This window comes from Sprattus sprattus (genome assembly GCF_963457725.1).
Source record: "Sprattus sprattus genome assembly, chromosome: 10".
NCBI classification, from domain to species: Eukaryota; Metazoa; Chordata; class Actinopteri; order Clupeiformes; family Clupeidae; genus Sprattus; species Sprattus sprattus.
Genome location: NC_137908.1, coordinates 24,291,587 through 24,310,935, shown reverse-complemented (window position 1 = coordinate 24,310,935; position 19,349 = coordinate 24,291,587). Strand labels below are relative to the sequence as shown.

The window sequence follows — 19,349 nt, the reverse complement described above, 5'->3', positions numbered from 1 at the left end:
AAATATTTACAGGTTGAGAAAGCCACAATCTAGCTTACATTTAAAACTTTCATCACATACAGAAATGGGCCTTCATGGAAATAATACACATTACAAAACATTATCTTGCTGCTGTGGGCAGCCTACTTTACGGTAGGACAAAAAGACTTCACCTACATTTTGGAAAAACCTCTTCCATCGTTGTCATTGGCGATTAAGATTATTGATGGTTATCTATTCATAACATAATATTATTTAATTAGGCTATTTTTTTATTACATCATTCTGTACAACAAATATGCAGGTCTACAATAAATAAACTGATCGCTTAGTCTTATTCAAATAGCTTAGGCTTGAATGGGGTATTACTGAGAAATTCAAAACTCTTTATTCATGTCAAACAAGAGAAACGTGTGTATAAAAGCACACTCTCTTTGAGTTAATGAAGTGAAGAGGCAGTTGGTAAATCCAACATATTTTACGTACAAGATACATTAAAAGCATAAGAAGTACAGAGTAAGAGCTTTTTTCTGAAATAATTATTTGGCCTCAGAGATAGTCCTCTGTGGAAACATAAGAGAATCCTGTGAAGGCATTGGAGCTACTTGTTGCTAGGCTTGAAGGAAAATCCGGTGCGCAACCCACAGACCCTGACACCATCTCTTTGGTGAATTCAGGATCAATGTGCTGCGTGTCTGCTGGGCCCCTCTGTGTAACAGAAATTAAAAATGAAAAGTGATGGCAACATTTACTCCTTTGCTGATTCATCAGATTTCACTCATACTCACCACATTCGGGTTGTATGGGGGCTTAATGTTTCTGTGGTACAGGTCATCCCAGTTTATGCATGAGAAAAACGCATGATTCTTCACCTCCAGCTGTAAAAAAAAAAATACCCAATATCGATCTACCATTTCTCTGTTCCCATTTGCATTCAGCCTTTACGGTTGCCTCATGTCTTAGATCAGGTTCACTCACAAAATCAGCAATGGCTCCGATTCGACGATGAGGTTCTTTCTGCAGCAGCCCCTGTAGCAGGTCCCCCACCGCTGAGCTCCTTCCCCCTGGCAGACTCAGTGGGCGGTGGAGGATGTTGTCGTACATCTCTGACACGTCATTGCTGTAAAATGGAGGCTGCAGCAGGGACAGAGGGACACACCAAAGAGCAGGGCCATACATACATTCAGAGGGATAGATAGTATGCACACAATTCATCTTCTCTTGGCATGACAGTGAGTAGATAATTAGCAGATCATTAATTAGAAGAGCAAACAGAGAGTGCAGGACATTCAAATTGAAAAATAGTGTAGGAATAGTAATCATTCAGATTAGATGCATACCAGTCCATAGATCATTTCATACAGGACAGCGCCCAGGCCCCACCAGTCTACGGTTCTGTCATAAGGCTGCTTCTTTAGGACTTCTGGTGCCAAGTACTGTTGGGAAGACAGACGCAAAAAATAAAACATAAATGTACATAACCTAAGACAAAAATGTTTTCAATTCCATTGAGACCACTGCATTCATGACCATTACTATGTATTCTTTAAGCAACTATTTAACTATTAGTTTTCCAGGGGAAAAGTTTCACCTGACACCTACATTTCATGTAACAGTGAGGTATTTAAATTGTGAATTGTGAATAAAAGTGATCACAACAGTCAGTGGTCAACTGACCTCTGGAGTTCCACAGAAAGTGGTTGTAGTTGTCTCTGGGTCTATTCCCTCTTTGCACAATCCAAAATCTGTCAGGACCACATGGCCCTGTTAAAGCAAAAGATGGTTAAAATGCTTAACAGTCACAGAATTGACTAATTCTGATTCATTATCGGCACATAGCATAATTATAATTTAGTTCCCAAAATGTGCATAGAGGTAATCTGTGAGCGCCTACCTCACAGTCCAATAAGATGTTTTCTGGCTTTAGGTCTCTGAAAAAAAACAAAGAAAAAGAAGAGTAGGCAAAGGGCACTGTCAGAGGTCACTTTGTGTTGAGACACAGGGTAGCCTGTGAGGTGAGCTTGGGAAACTAAGACAGGAACAATTCTGTTTTTTACTATCAGTGACCTGTTAACATTGCTGGACTGGTGTGAGTGACCTGTCAACAGCAGGGCTGACCTGTAAACGATGTTGAGAGAGTGCAAATAGCCAATGGCACTGGCCACCTCAGCTGTATAAAAGCGCGCTCGTGGCTCTCCAAAGCTCTCCTCCCTCTGAAGGTGGTAAAAAAGCTGCCAAACCAGAAGTACAGACAAATAGGCAAAATACCCTGATTATGATGACTGTAGATAACAGTCATGTTTATTCTTGAAATTGATACAAAGGTCCAAAAAGCAGCATAAGGACATAAATGGCTGATTTCAGCAATCTCACCCCTTACCTCTCCTCCATTGACATAGTCCAAGACGAAGTATAGTTTCTCTGAGGTCTGGAAAGAGTAGTGGAGCCCGACTAGGAAGGGATGTTTCAGACTCTTCAGCAGGACATTTCTCTCCGCCATGATATTCTTTTGCTAGGATAATAGAATCAATCAATCGGTCATACAAACAAAATCAGCGAGTTAAAAAAACTGTGATCTAAATATATGTATATGAAATTACAATCGTATTAGATGGAATATCCACAGTGTCAAGACTTGAATAAAGGTGTTTAGGCACAGTAACACTATATGCACAGTCAGTGTAAAGTATATAATGGATGAAATACTTCTTGTGCGCAGTTTACTAGTTCTCCTTCTACCATGAGTAGCAGTTCACCAACCTCTTTTTTCTTGAGTATAACTTTCTTTTGCAGGACCTTTACTGCGTAGAACTTGTTATCAGCCTTTGCTTTGGCAAGCAGCACCTTCGGCAGAAAATGATAGAAATAGATGACAAGGCACACACTGCATTGCTAAGCACTATTTGACATAAATCTGTCAAATGTTGAACAAAATATCTTAATATACTGTGTAACCTTACCTTCCCAAATGTGCCTTTGCCAATCACAGCCAAAAAATCAAAGTCGGTGGGTTTGGCGCTGCAAATGGATAAGAATAACTTTTGCAATGATGATTAACATTTGGTGTAATTCTTCACTGTATGTTCTTAAAGATATGTATAAGCATTTCAACCATTTCAGTCTGTTCTGGGCAAAATTAAGACCAGTGGTGGAAAGTATCTAAGTACAAGTACAATTTTGAGGTACTTGTACTATATTCCACTTTATACTTCCACTCAACTACATCTCAGAGGGAAATGTACTGTTTCTACTCCACTATATATTTGTCCAAGCACCGAAGCTGCTATATCCCTATTGCATTTGTTTGTATATTTGTTTTTTTCTCCAGCGAAACATGATGGGCAACTAAAACCATATGTCACACATGCATCAAAGTTTGACCATTCCAAATGGGTGAAAAGACTTCCGCAAGTTAAATATTTGACTTGTTATATATTCTTTTCTTTTTTAATACTTTTTTGCTCATATACGGTAACTGTATGGGTTAAAACAAGAACTGCTTGATGTAGAAATGTGAAATTTGGTATACTTATACTTGTTCTCATTTGATCAATTGGCTCACTCATCAAAATGGCTCATAGAAACTATGTACCAAATATGAAACACCTCAGCCAGAAAGGATTGCAGAAATTAGCACATTTGCCTTTTAGCTCATATCAAAGCAACTGTAGGGGTTGGAGCAAAACTTTTTCCCACTAATTCCTTAAAAGTTCCCGAACCTAACCCATCCATTCCTGTCAATTTCCACCACCAAATTTTCCCACCATTTTCAGAAAATTGAAAGTAAAATGAACTCTTCAGACGCCATTCATCTAATTCAAATGAATGACGCTGTATATCATCTATAGTACAGATCATGCTGACAAAACACATTTTTGTATTTCTGATTAGTCAAACTATTTCAGATAATGGCTATGACTAATGTCTTCGGATGTAAAGGTCTACACACTAAACGAAACTTGATACAATCATCACAACATTCTTTTGACTCATACCAAATTTGATGTGCCTATACTTTGCCCCATTTGCTCACATTTCCTAGAGTGCCAATTTCTTCTGTCACCTGTTGAAGCTGTCAAATACTTCAACCTTTTTTTCACTTGGGGTGCTTTGCAAAAACTGCTTGGACCCCGATGATCGACGCTTGCGCATTTATTTACTTTTAAGATTTTACGCAATGGATAATTATTAAATATTACACCCGTGGTTAACAGCCTTTTGGCTTCTGACATCTTACAAAAAGCAGTGTGAAGTAGGGGTCACATTTCAGATGTCGTCAGAGTTCTTAACAGCTCCACCAAACAGTGATTTTTTTTTTGTATAAACTTCTAACGTGGTTTCTTTAAAAAAAAAATCAATTGATCCAATACCTCACGCAAAATCAAAGATTACAGACGAAGTCAAAAAACTGAAAACTGTATCAGAACTTGTATATCATTTTTTTCTATATCAGAACTTGTATATCATTTTTTTCTTCTTTCCTCTCCCATTAATCATCTCACAACCCCTCAGATTTATCTTGTGTACTTGTATATAAAACTGTATTTAAAATAGTTCAAACTAGCTCTACATCCAGTAACATGCTGCTTACCCATTGATGGTTTAGTACTAATAATGTATTGGTGTCATAATGTATCAGTCACAGAGGGACCAAACCAGTACTTTTACTTTAACACTTATACTACATTTTGCTGCTTACTCTCAGGATTTTCCATGCAGGACTTTTACTTCTAATGGAGTACCTGCACACTGCTGTATTAGTACTTGTACCTAGGTAAAGGATCTGAACTTCTTCCACCACTGATCAATACTGCTATACTGGCTGAAACTCTTACCAATGAGATCATTTCAAAATTCATGTAATTTCATATTTCGGTCACCATAATGGAAAATGTCCACAATTTCCCACAGAACCGAAGTCATACCAGCAGGCCCAAGTGTTTTATGCATGTTGAGTCACAACAAGAAAGTGCTATTTCTTCGACCTTGTTTCGACTGAACATACAGCAAGACTGATGTTGATAACAGAAACAGAACTTGTTGTGATGTTCTCTCAGTTTCTTATGGTGGACTGGGTGTGTTGAACAAAATACCAAAATAGAGACTTATGTTTATCGTTTCCCATTACCCTCTGAACAACTGGAGGGTACCTGTCAATGACTAAACCGGTCTTATAACACAACCTGGATAATCATATTTTGATAATAGCATTGTCTTACCATATGTAGCATTTTCATTTGTATCACATATCCATGATTTTGTGCATATCATATTGACATGTTTTGATATTAACTTGTGTAACTGTATGTCAGGAGGGAGTCTGAGCTTAATAGAAAATGAAAAATTTACACTCACTGAGGATTGTGTGAGGGGCCTAAGTTGACTTCATTTGAGGAAGATGAAAGCTGTAAAGCAAAAAGCGAGAGCAAGTAAGACACAAAAATATTTTTCAGATCATGCTCAAAAAAGTGCTTCTGTAGCAAATATGATAAATACCAAATAGATGTTAAAAACAAAAACTCTTACCATATTACAGTGTGCCATTTTTATACGGTATTCTTTTTTCTTGTGCAATATATTGCTTTTCAGATAGACTATGAAAAAGAAAATGTGCTCAGTACGTTTCAAATTACACATGAAATATCAAATTACCACACCAGCATGTAAGCCCTCTTGATGAGGGTACTTGCATGCTCACCAAAACTGCTGGAGAATAAACAATATATCAAGAAGGTAGGCCTACATCCTTGATACAGGTTCAACACACTATTAGGAACATATTTAGGCTACATTATTGTTGACACCCAAAGGTGGGTCGTGTGTTCGGCTCAACAAAGAATCACGCTCTCAAGCGGAGCTTCAACGGGTGCCCACGACTAGCAAAAATACATTCAGGAATCAGCGGTATTGGCTGGGATGATCACCCTGAAAGTGGTCAAGTATGTAAAACACAGTTTCTGGAGTATTTAATCAAAGATTCTAATCGACAGTTCCGCAACGTTCTCCTTCTGTCTGGGGATTGAGGAGCTCTCCACAGACCACGTTCTATCCTTCCTAAGAGCCAATGACATGAATCTGGCACACACAGGCAGGCAGATTGTTAATGTGGCAGAGGTTAATGTGACCACAGAGATACAGGCCTATGGCACGGTAGCCGATGTCTAGATTTACCTGTAGAACTTATTGTCATTTTTATGCAGTTTGTTAATACAACGTAGGCTAGGCCTACTTCTACTACTTCTAGAAAATGTAACATGTTTTGTGCCTTTACCTTTACCAAATGTCCACATGTGCTATTTGCACTTGGCACATGATCATAATGCCAGACTGCGTGTGCGGTAGCAGCCATGTGATTATTATGTTTGCAGAAAATAAAAAGACACAAACACACACACTAACAGATTGTCATAATACATAATACAAATGTTGATTTCATACAATTCACTGATTTTATGTTAGTGGATTATTTATTTACTTTCCCACCAAACAGTCTAGCCTGAAGTACGATTTAATTATGACAGCTGCGGTCTACAAATGTCCTATGTCAGTGTAGAAGCTCGTTTCCCTGGGTACCTTTCAGACTACCAGCGACAAAAGTTGTGTGCGTAAAAGGAGCACACACTGCTCCATTGATTCATCACTCGCACCGATCAGCAGGAAAGGCAAGCTCCAGCCATGATTAAACTTCACCTTTTCACAAGACAGAATCAACTTCGCTAAAACTAAAGGTATTCTACATTGTTTCCTGTGTGTCTTTTAAACAACATTTCTAAAGTAAGGAATAACATCCCAAAATAGGCAACAGATATTTCCTAAAAGGATCGCCATCAAGACCCAGATCACACAGACATTAAATTAACTATTTGGTATTCACATAATCCTGTGGGTTTACACTGGCGTCCATTAATCACATCCTGAGCGCAAATGTCATTGCTGCCATTCATGTTTTTGGAACTAACCTTGCAAGTGCAGCAAGTTTTCAGAAGGGCCACTTCGCCGCTTTTAGTTTCATCCAAAATTGTACCTCAACTCCGGTTTTGTTCGAGAATGTAGGTCATGAAGAAATCATCTCGATTTTGCAATTGGCTGCTTGGCAACAAAAGCAGACGAGGCTGTCCGTGTCATCACAGACTTGGACCTAATGAAATGACTTCGATGTGAAACAGCCCGCTCCTTTACTTACTTGCGTGACAAGACACATAAGACCCCGCCCCCGTCAAGACGCTACGCAGGTGTCACTATTCATGAAGTAAAAAACTGCTTGAATTAAGGCATCGGGACACTGGTTACAGATACGTCTGAAATACGTTACGACAGCCTTTTCGTTTGAATATGTTCTAAACCCATTTTTGGAGGCAAGGGCATATGTCAATGTCATTGGTGGACCACATTCCTCTCCTCAGACATCTTCAAACCCCACATAGACATACCATAACTGATACAAGAACCAGAAAAGTTAATAAAACATACATGTTTATTTAAAATTTCACAAATGATTTCACAGAAAACAAAGTTGACACAATAGTCCTGAAATTTTACAAAACATTTCACTGCAAGATCCCTAAAACTTCATCTAAAGGGGCAACAGCACTGCAACTAAAAAAATTGGAAACAAAAAAATATATGAATAGCCTAAAGAAAAAATAAGAATGATAAAAGAATGAAACTGGACCTACAGTCAGTGAAGAGATCTCTTTCAGAAAAGCACAGCACACTCTCATTTAGAACACCTAGCAAATGTGCTCTCCACTGTTCATTATAGGATGGAAAGACTAGGTGGATGAGAACCCATTCTTACAACCATCCCAGACCTAAACTTGCTAAAGAGATACAACAGGGGATATATGTGGCAGCTAACTGAGGAAAAAGCCGCAAAATGTGAAAAAAATGATTGGGAGGAAAATTGCAGAGGGGAAACCAACCAAGCAACCTATGCAGCTCCAATTGCTATGAAAACAAAACTGAGCAAACATCCTCTTCCAAACAAACCAATATCAAACACACCTACAAACACGATGTATGGTTCAAACGCCTTGAGACAATTGTATTGTTTTGGAGCTATATAAATAAAATTGAATTGAATTGGTTCTTACACAAAGGTTGAAATATCATGATTATTTACATTTAGTAAAAGGTTTTAACAGCCACCGTACCGAATACTCCCAGGTAAATGTATTTAGGACATCTGAAGCTGAAACAGGTAACTGAGTGCTTCTGTGGCCTCCTCCTCTCCTTTGTGTCAGAGGGAGCAGAAAGTGGGTTTAATCTTCAGATGCAGACCTGGAACGAGAGCGGGACTTTGAACGTGACGGTGATTGTGAGGCTGAGTGTTTAGCTGGCGAGTCGTGCCTATCGTCTCGCGGAGACGGGGAACGGGAGGCGGACTTGGCACGCTCCTTTTCCCCATTCTCCATGGGAGACGGAGAGTGACTGTGGGACTTCTTGCTTAGCGACTTCTCCTTGGAATGATCCTGGGACTCCCGCTCGGACTTGGGCTTTGAGCGGGACTTGGAGCGAGATTTGCAGGCGTCTGAGCGCGAACGGGATTTCTGGTTTGCCGAGAAGCTGCGGGACTTGCGGGAGTGGGAACGAGACTTCCCGGTGCTGGATCGGGACTTGCGAGCGGGAGACTTGGAGCGGGACTTTCTTCTGGACCTGGATGGCCTCTTGCTCCGGGACCTGGACCTGTGAGAAACACATTAACTGGTCACTGTGAGGACATACTATGGCTACCACTCGGTCTGTGCTCAGCCAGAATGAATACACTTTGAGAGAGAGCAAACTAACGTTTGATTGCCTGCTTATCTATGCTGAGGTTTGCAGAGTTGTTTCATTGCCTTAGATCTTTAAAAAGGCAAATGTCTGACTGTGGACTTATGCATGTTCATTTTGAAGTCCCCTTACCGGGATCGTGATCTGGAGTTGCTATGGGAACTCTTGCTTCGGCGGCTCCTGCTGCGTGAGCGTCTACGGCTGCGAGACCTGAGGGAGAGTTTTCACGAAGGTCAACTGGACATCAGCTGAGGGGGACTCAGAGTGATTTTAGTGCAATTTTAGTGGCATGTGCCAACTCCTGTAGCCATTAGGAATTCCTCTCTATAAACCCACAGGGCACAAATTGTAAATCACTCCTCTCTCAACAAAAGGGATAATGAAAAGTATGAAGGTTTCTCAGTTAATATAAGTGGCTTCAGATAGAAGCACTTGCCAAGTAAAAAATATTAATTTTAACCTAAGCCTTATTTTCCTGTTCCAGAGTGTTTAAAGTAATTGGTTTTCAGTAATTTTAGGCAGCAACAGGGTCTTGGTGCCTTACCTTGACCTGCTTCCAGAGTATGAGCGCTGCCGACGCTGCCGGTCCTCCACCAGCCGGATCTTCCTGCCGTTGATGTCAGTGCCGTCGAGCTTGTCGAGGGCGCGCTTCATGTCTGAGTGCGAGCGGAACTCAATCACACCCTCATTAGTCCGCTCCTTATGGGCGTCGGCATACGTCACCTCTCCAGCCTGGCGCATGAAGTCCTGTTAGAATGAGGTTCAGTAAGTGCATGTTCAATGCTTATTCCACACCCTTTGTGGGACTGAAATGTTTTAGTTCTGATAGACATCCAGAGTATTGGACTTGACAGAAAAACACTTATTTTCCCATGTAAGTCTAGTGTATATCAGACATTTCCTTTAACCATTAGGGAGCTAGACCTGCTACTTAAATTCAGTGTTATCTTGCACTCACCTTCAGGTCTTGCCAGCTACAGCGACTGGACAGGTTTTCCACAATGAGGCGGTACTCGGTGCGGACAGGGGGCCCGTACTTGTCCCTGCCGCTGCAGCTCCTGCTGCTGTAACTGCTACCTTTAAAGAACAAGGGAAGGGGGCGCCATGAGAGCCTGGTGAGGAGGAGCTCTCTGGCAGGCTCATTTTGGGTGACCACTGATGAGACCAGCAAGGAGCATAAAGCATGAATGAGAAATCTATTTGATACTTCTGTCTCACCATATCCATTGTGGCAGAATACTGTTTGTGAAGAGTGAGACCATGGTTCTCCCAACATGCCTGGCTTCCTTGACTATATAAGGTCGTTTCAAGTGCCTTAGCAGAGGTTGTTTATCATATTCAACCATTATCCAACAATCTGCTTAAAAGGAACTGTTTGCATTTTTGGGTTTTGCTTACATGCCATCGATACCACTTGGTCATATTTGATGATTTATCCCCAATAGGGGGAGATCAGGGATTTTTGGTATTTCCCCCCTTATCACCAGATATTCAAAAAGATTAGACACTGCCAACACACACATTTTAAACAAAAGACAAAAAATAATAATAATTAAAATCAAGTCTACTTACAAAAGAAGTGAAGAAAAACTTTCTACCATTGCCCATTGCTTTTTAAACAAAGGAAGCTACATGGAGGACATTTTTTTTTCTTTTGGCTTTAACCTCTCCAATATTTCTTTCAACATAAATACCAATAGGTTTCCTCACCATCACCCTGGACTATTGGCAAAAGGCTGCTGTCATCATGGCTTGTGGTTAGGTCAGCCAAGGGTCATAGGGTCAAAGGTCACACACACATTGTAAGGTGAAAGCCAAGGCCAAACGGGACAGGCAGTCATCAGACTCGGACTCAGCCCTCACGGGACTCTTTCAAATTGAAACATCAAGGACTCTGTTAATGTTGAATTCAAATGGTGTTATACACATAGTTCATTCAAGGATAACATTCCCTTTCTTTACACTGCAGCTGGACCTCAAATAGTCAGGGCTTCAGTTGTGCCACTGAATCTCATTTCTGTAACAAGCCTATGTAATGTTCTGTGCTAAAATAATGTGATTCAGTGGAGAAGCTACACAGCTGCAGTGTAAACAATCAGTCTAATATAAATCCCCATTTTGCTTCATTATCCCATTCTTCATATGTGTGCCTTGTAGTCCTCCACAGAGTGGCAAAGAACATTAGAATAAACCATAATATATAAGGCAAAGAATGGTTAACTTGGGAGTCCGACTATATTTAGAAGGCAGGACGTCAGCATCTAAAATGTGAAAATACATAAATAACAGGACAATAAACAGGGCAGCATTAGTACTCAGATGATCTCTTCAGTCCCCTAAAACTGACAGCCATCCTGTATAAAACAAAGTAAAGAATTATTAGTTATGCTGGAATAGCCGCGCCGTCGCACCTGTCATTTAGAAACAAATTGAGTCTGACTAAAAGTGGTATTAGATGGTACTCACTGCGCCCACCACCCCCGTATCCCCCACTATATCCATCCCGGTCCCGCCGTGGACCACGAGCGTGCTCGATGATGACACGCTCTCCACACAGCTCCTTCCCATTCAGCTCGTACACTGCGTCATCGGCATCGCGTGTATCCTCAAACTCCACAAACCCATACCTGGACAGTAATTGGTTAAAGGTAGTAATCCGACAAATTTGCCATCTCACAACTCATCATTATGATATAAATGGTAGGGTGAGTTGATCTCACAAGGCATTCAAACTTGTAATTATGCATTATGAACTATGTTAAAAGGATCAAAAGCTATTGTTGTTGTCAAAAACGAAAATGTTTCAGAACTTCCAGTGTTTATTTAACTGTAAAATAATGACTGAATTCTTTTTTTACTCTGATACAGCCCATGTTTTTATGTTTCAGGGCCTCTGGATTCATAAAATAACACCAAAGAGTAAAGTCTCGCAGATAATGCTGTAACAATTATCCTTCAGGCATACAATGTGGGCGTTTTCACAGGCTGTCATTTGGCTGTAACGTGCTCCATGCCACTAACAACGTTTCAAACATTTTTTTTCCGCATGATGCACATGATTGCGATGTGTTAAATAACTAGGCAAGGTAGCTAGCTAACTCACGTTGGCAACCCGGAGGTTAACAGAAAACACAACAGCGTTAACGTGACTGAGGATAATCCAGATTCCTAGCAAATTGCAGTGTGCAGGCTATGTGCTAACGTGTATTTAACGTTAACAGTTGTTCTTAGGTTCCGCCATTTTGTCCAGTCAGCATTCGATTAAGTTAACGAATTATCGTACATTGAGGGTACCGGTAATGATGCACTCGCCATACTACAAGTCTGCATTTGTTGAACATTAAGTGAGACCCTGATTCACAAGAATTTCATGGGATCCTCCCAATATAACAACCAGGCGTGTCAGAGCCAGCTATCTAGCTAACTCTAGCAGACATTAGCTCTCTCGTGGTACATAACATGAACTTTCCGAACTTACCCATTTTTCAGGTCAATTTCCAAAAGCTTTCCATAGCCACTGAAAAACCTTTGAATATCCTTCTCCCGGACATGGTAACTTAATCTGCCAACATAGACTCGCGGCATGTTTTAATGATCTACTTATATCAGATTATGTCTTTCAGAACACAAGGTACAGTACCTTAGTTTCTTCTTAAACTGACCTTTGCAGCTTTGCTGCAGTGCCACCCTCCGTCAGTTGGTGGAAATTGGCACCGCTGTCCAACACATGGGGGCTCCCACCGACACACTTATAATTCCTATCACTTCTCTATTTGTCCAACCCTCCATTTAAAACTATCAGAGCTGCAATTGGAATACTACGACATTCTGGGAAATTACATATTCAACATGTTATCTACAAGGGAAAAGGTGTTTGTATGTCCACATGAATCATTCTATCTGCTTGAGAGCTAGGTGATAAAAAATGCAAACATTTGACCAACAATAATTGCCTACTGTTGGACATCAAATTGTGTGGCTGGGAAAACAACAGATAGTGCAGCTGTGATAAAGGGGTGAAATAAAATCCTCATAACATGCATTTTGAGAAACTATGCAGTTATACACAATCTTCTATAGGGTTCTCTGGCAGGTTTCAAAAAGGCCTGGTACTCAAAGGGAAGTTAATTGGCCTTTAACATCTGAGCAGAAGGAGGGGCAATCAGCTGCAAGTCAACAACTGAAGGATGGCATCTTACATAATAGCCATTGCCCCAGTGGTCTTTGCTCTCACCTCTACAGATAAAGTGGGAGTACACCCACTGTGTGTACAGTTACTCATTTCTAGACCAATCAAGCCTCTGACTTACTGTTACTAACACTACTACCTTTCTTATTATCCTCTCTAACTCAAACATATTCAGAATATTATTCTAATAACATTATTGGCTTCCACTAGATTAATAAATACTTCAGTTAATTAGAGAATATATTATATTTGGTAGTTTGGAAGTTTATTTCATCTTAAGTCCATATACAACTCCTGGAATTGATGATGTCTTTTATTCAAGACTCGCATACATGATACACAATAATCGTCCTTGAAGATGCATCATAGCCTACTTGGCCTACTTGTTATTGTTGACTTGTAACTCGTATTACTTGCATCACATCACAAGTGGCATCATTTGACACTACTATTACATGACATTACATAAAATCTCTTTCAAAGTCTACAACAAAACAAAAGGTATCTGTCCTCACTAAGTCATAATTTCTCTCAGTTTCACCACCATCCGGTAGGGTTTGGGGGCTTGTGTGACCCCAAACACAGGGGTAAAGTCTGGCTCTCCTGCGTCCTCTGGCCAGACGAACTGAAAACGGTGCAGCAGGGTCACCAGGATAAGGAAGAGCTCCATGCGGGCCAATCCCTCCCCAAGACAAGTCCGGGGACCTGGTGTACAAAAATGTACGGAATTAATGATGCATATACATATACAAAACGGTTTAAACGTTTATACTTACTTAATAATCCAGAGCAATTAACTTGACCTATCTTATTGACTCAAGTAAGTTAAAGTGCATTTGGCCATGTAAGTATTTCCTCATCTAAGCTTTTGTTGTCAACTTGCCTATGGAAAATGGCATGAAAGCAGGAGGCTTCTCAAACTGCCCCTGCTCATTCAGGAAGTTGGAGGGGTCGAAGCTGTGAGGAGTCTTCCAGTGCTTCTCCTCGTAAAGTGCAGACGACAGGTTCTGGATGACAAGTGTGCCCTACGGGAGATGGAAGCCATAGTCAGGTCAGAAATTGCATACATGAATATAAAAGGCATACAGACAGTAAAGAGTATGATGAATAATGAAAGCAATATAAGAAAGACTCAGAGAAAGCTAGCCTATGGATGGTGTTAGTAAGCCTTGAATTTTCAGCCTACAACCTTGCTAAGAACAAGAATAAATGTATATTAAATAAAGATGAAATGGGTCAATGGCTTGATTTAAATGTTAGTCTTGCTCATATCTAAGGTATCGGTTCAGCCCCTAACCTTAGGTATGTCATATCCCATCAGCCCTGTGTCTTTGGTTGTGCAGTGGAAAACACTGAGAGGAAGTGTGCTGGCAGATCGCTGGGATTCATGGATAACAGCCTGTGTATAGGGCATGTGGTGTCTGTCCTCGAAGCAGGGCTCGTCTCTCCCCTCCAGGACCATATCAATCTCCTGCTGACATCTTGCTAGGAACCCAAAACCAGTTATAGTATTTCACTCGAAGAGAGACACATACATGTCACAACTGAACTGACTCTCGGGATAAAAAGAAAATATATTTTTTCGGGCCAACCTTGGATATCTGGGTAAGCCATGAAGTAGAGCACGGCGGAACGGATGGTGTTTGATGTGGTGTCTGTTCCGGCGAAGAGAAGGTCCAGCAACATAGTTAACATCTGACCGTCATCAAATGGAGCGCAATCTTTACCTCTCTGGTGCCCGAGGTAAAACAGAGGGAAGGAGTGAGCAGTCATATTTGAATCTAGACTTGAGAACTACGTTTTCATTTTAAAAGCTGCATAAGTGATTGTTTTTTTTTTAGAACACTTCAGGTAACCATCTGGATATTTATCAGTGAGATTGATGTGATGAAACAAGCTATGTCTCTCGGATACTTTTGGGTTGTTACCCAACAGAAACAAAACATTCTGCCAACTGTTTTGGATCCACACAGCAAATTGAAAAGATCGGGGTGGACATAAGTCTGGTAAAAGTGATCAAAAACAGCTGACATTGCTTAAAGCCCCCACCAATATCCTGAATAGAGCCAGTGTGAATTGTATACAAAAAAATACTCTAATGCTGGGTAAACCGAACACCTTGGACTCACCTTATCCACCTCATCCAGGTAACTGTCTATGAGATCTCTGGGCTCTTTCGGAGTGTGCGTGGCTCTGTGCTCGTTCACTACATCCAGCACATGCATCTTTATTGTGTGGTAGTCTCGCAGAGCATTTTGGAATGGCAGGGGTAGATTTCTCAACAATGGCATAGTATCATATATCTATAAACGATAGGCATAATAAAAACATTACATTCAAAGCAATCTTTTTGTTATGAATATCAATACTATTTCAGAAACATTTAGGTACTTAGACTTTTATTATTTGGACCCTCTGGAAAACTAGCTTTAAGGTATGCTATTTAAAAACATATACAGTATGACTGCATTAAGTGAGTGAGGTAAAGAGAATATGTTTTACCATGCCCCATGGTCCATTGGCAATCTTAGAGTTGTCTGCCATCATTTTGATCATAGCTTGAAAGAACTTGTGGTCATATTCATATCGAGACCCAAACATAATGGAGCAGATGATGTCACATGAAGCATTATGAAACAAAGTCTGAGGGTCAATCGGCTGTCCTGGGGATTGAACAGAGTAGATTGGAAAGATTGATACTAAGGCGTTGCTATGAATGTTTTCCACACTCACTGCAAGTGACAAAGTGCACTTTAACATGCACTCTATAGTAACATACATAGTTAGAAATATACTGGTATACTGTATACTTAGTTATGATCATGATATACCAGCACACTTTTCCAGGTGGGCGCTGATATATGAGGCCTCTCCCAGAATTCTCTCCTCCATCGACTGCTTCCCCAGGCCAAGGTTCCTCAGGGTCATGAGAGCGAAGCGGCGATGCTCTTTCCAGCCAGGACCATAGTCAGCCATGATGATACCTAAAGAAGTATGCATGGCTTTTAAGTTGGACTGACATTGTGCTCGACAACTTTCTACTACTACTTGAGAACAAATATCATAGCACAGCAAACTGACCACTGTAATTCTTCAAAGGCCTCTTTAGTTATTCAAATTGACACCATGATTCCACATACTTAACTCCACTTGCTTGGTATATATTATATATATTATGTATAAATTATATGAATTCCCACAGGTCATACGGTGGCCTGCTGGGGTTGTACCTTTTCCTTGGGTGAGGTGGCTCAGCAGCACTCCATCTGGCCTCCCAGCAAAGTCCACAGCTTTTGTCACCAGAGCCTCTCTCATGGCCTCCACACCAGTTATGATCACCGCAGGCCTGCCTCCAAAGTAAATACTGAACACTTTCCCATACCGCTCAGACAGCTGCAGAAAATGTTTAAGTTATTGTTTGATTTCTTATAAGAAATTATTTAGCATTTTCAGTCATGTACTTCGTAATACTGTTAAGTAATCTAGTGTCAGATCATACATTTCGATGAACTGCTATTAAACTTACTGCTTTAAACTCACCATAGCATTTAAACTACATACTTAGTTTGCTTGTATTATAACTATAACATAACAATACTGTTTCAGTACCACTTTTAAACAGAGGTGGAAAAAGTACTGAAATTATTTGATAGCAGACTGTGCTCTTCCTATGTAATAATGAGACATGAACCACACAGCAGCAATAAAAACGTGTTATAAATGTTGTTAGAGCACCTGTAGTCGTTGTTAATAACGGATCTCCTATAAAGCAAATGTGTAAGATAGCATTACATGCTAACGTACAGTGGCTTGCTAACCTTTTTAACAAGTTGGAACAGGCAAAGGCTATCTAGCAAGCTTTCAGTTTGGAATTGTGCAAAACTACTATTGAATATACCAATAAACGACCAGTGTCTCAATTAGCTGAGGTAAAGATCTGGCATTTAGGCCGTTAGAGGTCTGTAACGTTATATTTAAGTGCCAGATGCACATCAAGATGCAACGCATCAGTGTCCACGCAGTGCACCAATGCTTGTCAAGGCGCTGTGTTTACAGAGGTAGTAGTTTTTGAAATGGTAATTTTTGGTAGCTTGGTAGAAGGCCTTTATTTTTGAAGTAATAAATAGCATTACGTCACGCACAATTTGTAGACACCTTGAAGAATATGTCAGTATATGTTTATTCAGGAAAAAAATGCAAATGTTACCGGTATTTTGGAAGAAAATTCGAGACGCCTCTCAAAGCAAATAGCTATTACGCTGTGTATGGAGCCATACAACTGAAGCTAACAATAACAAGTTGACAACAAACCTTAGCTCGTCAGATAGTAACGTTATTCATTGATAATCCTGTCACTCCTTGCCGTTGTATTAACGTTTTTGTCACTTTATCTAGGGTCAATCGAATGATCAGCTGACAGCTGAGTTTTATATCCTGTGCCATATAAATTATGTACCTTAGGCATGCAACAGTTTTTGCTGGAGGCACTCTACCGGTGAACAGTTTGGAGTCTTTAGTGATAACTTGAAAGGTGATTGCAGTGTTTTTTTTATTTTGTATTACTTTTTCTCTTTTACTCATTAACGGATGTGATTTCCAATGTAGCAAAGTAGGCTACAATACTTTAGTCAAAATCTACTTAAAATTACGATTTCAAAAACTACTTTAAAAAAAATACAAAGTAGGCTACACACACACACACACACACACACACACACACACACACACAAAACAATTACAGTAAGGCGAGTAAATGTAATTCGTAACTTTCCACCTCTGCTTTTAACACTGTTAAATGAGCATTACCATGTAGTTTACTTAACGCCAGAACAATAACTAAAGTTACATGACCAGTCCTTTGTAGCCCTAACCTTAGAAGTTACTCATTTTAAAAACGTACCTTTTGCAAATCAACGACAGGATTCTCCAGATTCAGTTGAAGCAGATTTCCAAATATGGGGAAGGGCTGTGGGCCAGGGGGGAAGTTTTTGGGCCGCCGTGTTCGGATCAGGAACAGAAGCAGGCAGAAACCTATCCACAGAAGAATCAGAGACACCACCATCTTGACTGTTGCCCCACTGCACAGTGCACTGTGCTCCGCTCCGCTGGGAACTTCAGTGACCCGACGCTTTATTGGATGGGGTCATATCTCTGATTGCACAAGTATTTGTTGTTACTTTAATCAGATCGCATACCCTCCAAGACAAGACTACAATAGATAAGCTGGTCATGGGGTTTTTCTTGAAAAAATATTTTTTTTCTATAAAAATGATTTCCCTTTCTGAAACAAAATCATTGTAAGACTGCTTTGAAAGTGTAATATAATCTATTTCAAACCTCTGATGCAATGTCAAAACATTCCTAGCTTTGTTTTACATAACACCACAGAACTCTGAAGGTCAGCTTGATTTGTGTTTGGTGCTCCTGTTGTAGGGTTGCACCCTATTATGGGCATGTGAGAAGGTGAATTATTCCTCTCCTCACCGTGGCAAAAAGGGATGGGGCCCTTTAAGACTGTTGGACTCCTCCCACATAATGGTGGGTTCCTCGCTCACCTGATGCCAATGTTGGACCTAATCAAGCCCAAGTGGCTGTGCCCTTATTAAAGGCCTCAAGTTCATGAGGAGAGACTTTCTTTCCACTTGAGATGGCATGGGAGAACTTTGTGAACAGGCATGTGAGACGGTGAAAGGCGTTTGCGTTTAAGAACACTTACCTGCTGTGAGGTGAAGTGGATTCAGTATCTAGCTGTGTGGATACTGTTTGGGCTTTAGATATATTCCTAGTGAACTATGTGCTTTGTGAAGAGGTTCCTTCTGAACCTGTGCTGTAAAGATGTTCCTTCTGAACCTGTGATGTAAAGATGTTCCTTCTGAACCTGTGCTGTAAAGATGTACCTTCTGAACCTGTAATGTAAAGATGTTCCTTCTGAACTTGGGATGTAGAGATGTTCCTTCTGAACCTGTGCTGTGAATATGGTCCTGATTGACCTGTGAATCTGTGCCTAGCTCAAGGATACGCCTAGTTCTCCCAAATGTCTGTAGCACTTTGAGTGCGGCCATCTTTTGTGTTTGTTAATATTTGTTTGTTTATTGTATAGACCTGTTTCGGGGTGGGTACCAAATAATTCCCCCATGTAAATAAATAAGAATCTATTTTTATATGGAAGTCACCATCTCCTGCACCCTTCTTCCCGACTACACCACCCAGTCCAGTAGCGACCTCCCAAAACAACGTGGGGTGACCGCCCGGTCCCTCACAGGGCAGCAGAATTATTTAAGATATCAGTTTTCTACGGGTGGTAAAAACATGGTCCATTCTGTCAGTGTAGAATAAAAGAGACAAAATCAATCACAAATCTGATAAAAAATACATTTACTATATATTACATGTACGCAAGACTTAATTT

The 19,349-nt window shown here is 40.4% G+C and overlaps 3 protein-coding genes across 3 annotated transcripts; all 3 read right to left on the bottom strand.

The window, feature by feature from the left end:
- Positions 1 to 528: 528 nt before the first annotated feature.
- Positions 529 to 5,523, bottom strand: LOC308370816 (serine/threonine-protein kinase Sgk2-like; the record flags this gene model as incomplete). The annotated part of the gene is made up of 12 exons (XM_080845531.1): positions 529 to 687; positions 768 to 857; positions 958 to 1,113; positions 1,320 to 1,415; positions 1,657 to 1,743; positions 1,874 to 1,910; positions 2,098 to 2,210; positions 2,360 to 2,491; positions 2,740 to 2,823; positions 2,940 to 2,997; positions 5,335 to 5,384; positions 5,506 to 5,523. 12 exons carry the CDS (start codon positions 5,521 to 5,523, stop codon positions 529 to 531), a joined length of 1,080 nt encoding a protein of 359 aa, XP_080701657.1.
- A 1,912-nt stretch (positions 5,524 to 7,435) lies between these two features.
- Positions 7,436 to 12,403, bottom strand: srsf6b (serine and arginine rich splicing factor 6b). Its single transcript, XM_080845536.1, is given in 7 exon segments — positions 7,436 to 8,664; positions 8,884 to 8,961; positions 9,296 to 9,498; positions 9,710 to 9,834; positions 9,837 to 9,881; positions 11,218 to 11,378; positions 12,230 to 12,403. Coding segments are annotated over 7 exon segments (1,143 nt in total). The 5' UTR covers positions 12,337 to 12,403; the 3' UTR covers positions 7,436 to 8,240.
- Positions 12,404 to 13,454: 1,051 nt separating this feature from the next.
- LOC308370819 (cytochrome P450 2F2-like) lies at positions 13,455 to 18,005 on the bottom strand (the record flags this gene model as incomplete). Its single annotated transcript, XM_080845534.1, has 9 exons — positions 17,841 to 18,005; positions 16,171 to 16,333; positions 15,772 to 15,924; positions 15,443 to 15,603; positions 15,070 to 15,243; positions 14,533 to 14,671; positions 14,238 to 14,425; positions 13,824 to 13,965; positions 13,455 to 13,645 (listed from the first exon to the last, which is right to left on the bottom strand). The coding sequence occupies exons 1-9, from the start codon at positions 18,000 to 18,002 to the stop codon at positions 13,455 to 13,457; spliced, it is 1,473 nt and encodes a 490-aa protein (XP_080701660.1). The 5' UTR covers positions 18,003 to 18,005.
- Positions 18,006 to 19,349: the final 1,344 nt, after the last annotated feature.